General features: G+C 43.2%; 1 protein-coding gene across 1 annotated transcript in view; it reads right to left on the bottom strand.

The window, feature by feature from the left end:
* Window positions 1-6,089, bottom strand: part of LOC107293090 (myosin-7-like) — a 51,371-nt gene that overhangs the window by 21,928 nt on the left and 23,354 nt on the right. The window contains exons 16-19 of the mRNA XM_015822227.1: window positions 5,218-5,305; window positions 3,526-3,643; window positions 2,708-2,831; window positions 220-356 (exon numbers count right to left, since the gene is read on the bottom strand). Of these exons, the coding sequence (XP_015677713.1) occupies window positions 220-356; window positions 2,708-2,831; window positions 3,526-3,643; window positions 5,218-5,305 (467 nt within the window). The remainder of the gene's footprint in view (window positions 1-219; window positions 357-2,707; window positions 2,832-3,525; window positions 3,644-5,217; window positions 5,306-6,089) is intronic.

The raw sequence follows: 6,089 nt of genomic DNA, 5'->3' as shown, positions 1-6,089 counted from the left end.
TTATTATTATTATTATTATTATTATTATTATTATTATTATTATTATTATTATTATTATTATTATTATTATTATTATTATTATTATTATTATCTACGTTTGAGCTGAGATGAGGGAGGGGACCTAGGAAAGGTCACGGAAGGCCTTTGAGGAAAGCTACCGCCAAAGAGGACCTCCTCCAGACGGAAGAGCGAAACCAGGAGGACCGCCAGTGGACCTACTTCCGTTCCATGATCTTCCTGAATTCTATCCTGGCCAACACACCACGAGATTGGGCTTGGATACGAGTGATGATCCGAGAGAGGCGTTCGTCTCTCATTTCCTCCAGCAGGCCCAGGAGTCCAGCCTTGAAGAAGACCTGGAGGGAAGCAGATTTAGAACATAAAACACTGAATAATAGAGTTGGAAGGGACCTTAGGGGTCATCTAGGCCAACCCCCTACCCATGGCAGGTGATCCGATACGATTTCAGCTGGATGGGATGGATAAAGAATAACAGAACAGAATAATCAGATGGAAAGGGATGCCAGAGGTCCTCCAGTCCACCCCCCAGCTCAAGCAGGAGACCCTGCTGTCCAGTCTCTTCTGAAAAGCCTCCAGAGATAGAGCACCCACGATTTCTGAAAGAAGTAACTATGAGGGGGATCTTGGAGTCCTAGTGGACAATCACCTAAATAGGAGCCAGCCGTGTGCTGCAGCTGCCAAAAAAGCCAACACAGTGCTATGCTGCATTAACAGAGGGTCAGAATCAAGGTCACCTGAACTGTTAATAGCACTTTACAAAGCCTGGGTAAGGCCACACTTGGAATACTGCATCCAGTTTTGGTCACCACGATGTAAAAAGGATGTTGAGACTCTAGAAAGAGTACAGAGAAGAGCAACAAAGATGATTAGGGGACTGGAGGCTAAAACATATAAGGAATGGTTGCTGGAATTGGGGATGTCTAGTTTAATGAAGAGAAGGACGAGGGGGGACATGATAGCAGTGTTCCAGTATCTCAGGGGCTGCCCCAAAGAAGAGGGAGTCAAGCTATTTTCCAAGGCGCCTGAAGGCAGGACGAGAAGCAACGGGTGGAAACTAATCAAGGAGAGAAGCAACCTAGAACTAAGGAGAAACTTCCTGACAGTTAGAACAATTAACCAGTGGAACAACCTGCCTCCAGAAGTTGTGAATGCTCCAACACTGGAAGTTTTTAAGAAGAGACTGGACAGCCATTTGTCTGAAATGGTATAGGCTTTCCTGCCTGAGCAGGGGGTTGGACTAGATGACCTCCAGGGTCCCTTCCAACTTTTTTTTTTTTTTTTTTATTATTATTATTATTATTATTATTATTATTATTATTATTATTATTATTATTATTATTATTATTATTATTATTACTACTACTACTATTATTAAGCCGTTCCATTGATTAATTGTTCTCACTTTAAGGAAATTTCTCCTTAGTTCCAGGTTGCTTCTCTCCTTGATCAGTGTTCATCCGTTGCTTCTTGTCCTGCCTTCAGGTGCTTTGGAGAACAGGTTGACCCCCTCTTCTTTGGGGCAGCCCCTGAGATATTGAAAGACTGCTATCATGTCACCCCTAATCCTTTCCTTTGTTAGACATACGCAATTCCTGCAGTTGTTCTTTATACGTTTTAGCCTCCAGCCCCCAAATCATCTTTCTTGCTCTTCTCTGTACTTTTTCCAGAGTCTCAACAACTTCTTTTCTTCTTAAGATTCTTCTTAAAATGGCTGCTGTTGTCTCCTAGCGCTCAATGGGAGCTCAGTGAATGAAGCCCATCGTCCTTTTCCAAGCACTGGAGTGAGGATAATTAACCAGTGGAACAACGGCTTCCCACCAGAAATCGTGGGAGCTCCATCACTGGAGGTTTTTAAGAAGAGACTGGACAGTCACTTGTCTGAGATGATATGGGTTCTCCTGCTTGAGCGGGGGGGGGGGGGCTGGACTAGAAGACCTCCGAGGTCCCTTCCATTCTATTCTATTCTATTCTATTCTATTCTATTCTATTCTATTCCATATTATCTACTGTATTGTATTGTATTGTATTGTATTGTATTCCATTCCATTCCATTCCATTCCATTCCATTCCATTCCCATTCCATATTTTCTATTGTATTGTATTGTATAGTCTAGTCTAGTCTAGTCTTCATTCCATTATTCTATTCTATTCTATTCTATTCTATTCTATTCTATTCTATTCCATTCCCATTCCATATTTTCTATTGTATTGTATTGTATTGTATTGTATTGTATTGTATTGTATTGTATTGTATTGTATTGTATTGTATTGTCTTGTCTTGTCTAGTCTAGTCTAGTCTAGTCTAGTCTAGTCTTCATTCCATTATTCTATTCTATTCTATTCTATTCTATTCTATTCTATTCTATTCTATTCTATTCTATTCTATTCTATTCTATTCCTATTCCTATTCCTATTCCTATTCTATTCTATTCTATTCTATTCTTAATTCTGTTCTTAATTCTATTCTATTCTATTCTTATTTCTATTCTATTCTGTTCTTATTTCTATTCTATTCTATTCTATTCTATTCTTAATTCTGTTCTGTTCTTAATTCTATTCTATTCTATTCTATTCTATTCTATTCTATTCTATTCTTAATTCTGTTCTTAATTCTATTCTATTCTATTCTATTCTATTCTATTCTATTCTATTCTATTCTATTCTATTCTATTCTATTCTCTCTCACCTTGGTGTGTCCAAATTTGTACTGGGTGTGGTCAATGTCCAGGGAGCCCAGAAGCTTCTCTGCCCCTTTCCGGCTGTCGATGAAGTGTCCCTCCGGGATGGCCGCAGGGTTTAGGATACGGTACCTCAAAAGGAAAAGAAGGAAAAGCTGTAAGTTCCTCTTCTCATCTCAGCAGTGTCAAATACAAGTAGTCCTCAACTTACAACCTTCATTTAGGGATTGCTCAACGTTACAATGGCCCTGGCGAAAGGGACTTACGACCATTTCTCACACTTACAACCGTTGCAGCATTCCCTGGTCACATGATCCAAATTCAGACGCTTGACAACTGACTCACATTTATGACCGTTGCGGTGTCCTGGGATTATGTGATCCCCTTTTGCGACCTTCTGACCAGCAAGGTCAATGGGGAAGAAGCCAGATCCACTTCATCACTGTGTTACTAATTTAACAACTGCAGTGATTCATGTAACAACTGCGGCGAGAAAGGTCGTAAAACGGGGCAAAGTTCACTTCATAAATGCCTCAGTAACAAAAATGTGGGGCTCAGTTGTGGTCATAAGTTGAGGAGGGCCTGTACTCTAAACTAGCCGTTTCCATAACAGCAAACCTATCCAATTGGCAAAACCCAAAATCAAAGTTTCCGTTTTTTCCCCCCACCTCGAGCACAAAGTCCAGTGGTGGTTTCCAAGTAGAAACAAAAGTCATTGTGTGTGTGTTTTTTCTTTAATCTTTGTGTGTGTGTGTGTGTGTGTATGTGTGTGACTTTTCCAAGGGTCTTGAAAGCCCCTCCCCAAACTCGCGAAGTTCAGGCCTACCTTTGCCGGAAATCCCCGTAGAGGATCCGGTTCGGGAATCCTTTCCGGCAGATCCGGATCCCTTCCAGCACTCCGTTACAACGCAGCTGGTGCATGACCAAGGGATTGTCGATCATCCCTGTGGAAGGTGGAGAAAAAGCCGGTGTGTACAAAAAGTAAAGAAGCTAGTCCTCGTTGAGGAAGGATCGGAAGACTGTGAGGGGAGCTTTCCTAATATTTGATGCTATCCGTAAGGCTTAATAGTAGTAGTAGTAGTAGTAGTAGTAGTAGTAGTAGTAGTAGTAGTAGTAATAATAATAATAATAATAATAATAATAATAATAATAATAATAATAATAATAATAAAGTTGGAAGGGACCTTGGAGGTCATCTAGTCCAACCCCCTGCTCAGGCAGGAAACCCTCTACCATTTCAGACAAATGGCTGTCCAGTCTCTTCTTAAAAACTTCCAGGGTTGGAGCATTCACCGCTTCTGGAGGCAGGTTGTTCCACTGGTTAATTGTTCTAACTGTCAGGAAGTTTCTCCTTAGTTCTAGGTTGCTTCTCTCCTTGCTTAGTTTCCATCCGTGGCTTCTTGTCCTGCCTTCAGGCGCTTTGGAGAATACCTTGACTCCCTCTTCTTTGGGGCAGCCCCTGAGATATTGGAAGGCTGCTATCATGTCCCCCCTCGTCCTTCTCTTCATTAAACTAGACATCCCCAATTCCATCAACCTTTCCTTATATGTTTTAGCCTCCAGTCCCCTAATCATCTTTGTTGCTCTTCTCTGTACTCTTTCCAGAGTCTCAGCATCTTTTTTACATCGCGGTGACCAAAACTGGATTCAGTATTCCAAGTGTGGACAGTGTTTAATATTTATTTGCTATGTATATGTAGGGGTGTGGGTCTATACATATGTTCTACATAGTATGTTTAGGTGTGTGTCATGTATGTGTTTCACTTTGAGAGCGGGCAACTCAATTTCATTTTTGATGTGTGCCGTTGTGCCCACAGTAAAAAAAATGACAATAAAGGGTATCTTATCTTATCTTATCTTATCTTATCTTATCTTATCTTATCTTATCTTATCTTATCTTATCTTATCTATCCCGTCCCGTCCCGTCCCGTCCCGTCCCGTCCCGTCCCGTCCCGTCCCGTCTCGTCTCGTCTCATCTCATCTCATCTCATCTCATCTTATCTTATCAATACATGAGATCAATTACTGGATCCTACTGTGATCTGATTGGCTCATTGCCAAAACAAGATGACACCTGACTGGTTCTCTAAACACTCATGCTCATTGGCTACAATCGGATGAAGGAAAGCTACCTGAGATCAACCTAAGCAAGTTGTGCTTCCTTTTTCTGGTTATTTGGCTATAACTTTTCACAGAATACAGTACAGATAATTGAACAAACTTGGCTGCATTACATTCTTGATTCAATTATCTTTCCATTGATATATAATTTTATGGTACCGCTCCAAAAATAAAAGTGGTGTTATTAGCCATCCAGCCTCAAATGTACGCTTTTCCCAAAAGGTTTCCACAATTTTGGCCACTACTGTATTTATTATCTTACATTTATGTCTGGTTGGCCACCCAGAGTTACCAAATTAAAACTGGCGGCCGTGAACATGCTTGAAACGAAGATGTCACGAACAAATTGGGTGGCCCTCGAAGGTGGGGTGTGTGTGTGGGGGGGGGGGTGTCTCACCTGGGGTCTTGGTCTCGTTGGGGATGATGCAACGGACAAAGTGGGGGTGGGTGGAACGCAGGTTGGTCATCAGCTTGTTGAGGTTCTCCTGGTGAAGAAAAGGAAGTCGGGAGTTTTACGTTTGGGGGGAAAAGAGGATTAATGGGTTGGGGGAGAAAACTGAGGAAGGGCAGAGGGAGGGTGGAGGAGGAAAGGGAAGAAATGCAAAAACAGACAGATGCTATAGAGCAGAGGTCCCCAACCTTTTGGGCACCAGGGACCGGTTCCGTGGAGAGAGGTTTTTCCGCGGACCGGAGAGCGCGTGGTTTTGTGTGCTGCGTACATCCCGTGGATGGGGTTTTGCTTGTTTGTGCGGACCGGTTGTCGGTATGCCATGGCCCGGTACTGGTTCATGGACCGGGGGTTGGGGACCCCTGGTATAGAGGTTGGTGGGGAGAACTTCAGTTAGGCAAGCAAGAAAGGAGATAAACAGATAGGAAGAATGGATAAGGGAAGGGGAGGGGAGGAGAAGAGGGGAGGGAAGGGAAAGAGAAGAGAGAAGGGGAGGGGAGGGGAAGAGAGGAGAGGAGAAGGAGGAAGGAAGGAAGGAAGGAGAGGAGGGGAGAGGGGGAAGGGAGGGAGGCAGGAAGGAAGGAAGGAAGGAAGGAAGGAAGGAAGAAAGGAGGGGAGGAAAGGAGAGGGAGAGAGGGAGGAAGGAAGGAAGGGAAGAGAGGAGGGGGAGGAAGGAAGGAAGGAAGAAGGAGAGGGGAGGAAAGGAGAGGAAGGAAGGAAGGAAGGAAGGAGAGGAGAGGAGGGAAGAGGAGGGGGGAAGGGAGAGAGGAAAGAAGGAAGGAAGGAAGAAGAAGAGGGGAAGGGAGGAGAGGAGAGGGGAG

The sequence above is a fragment of the Protobothrops mucrosquamatus genome, unplaced genomic scaffold (assembly GCF_001527695.2).
Source record: "Protobothrops mucrosquamatus isolate PMUCROS unplaced genomic scaffold, P.Mucros_1.0 scaffold1499, whole genome shotgun sequence".
Taxonomy (NCBI): domain Eukaryota; kingdom Metazoa; phylum Chordata; class Lepidosauria; order Squamata; family Viperidae; genus Protobothrops; species Protobothrops mucrosquamatus.
Note: the sequence above shows the minus strand (reverse complement) of the source record. Positions and strands in the feature narration are given on the sequence as shown.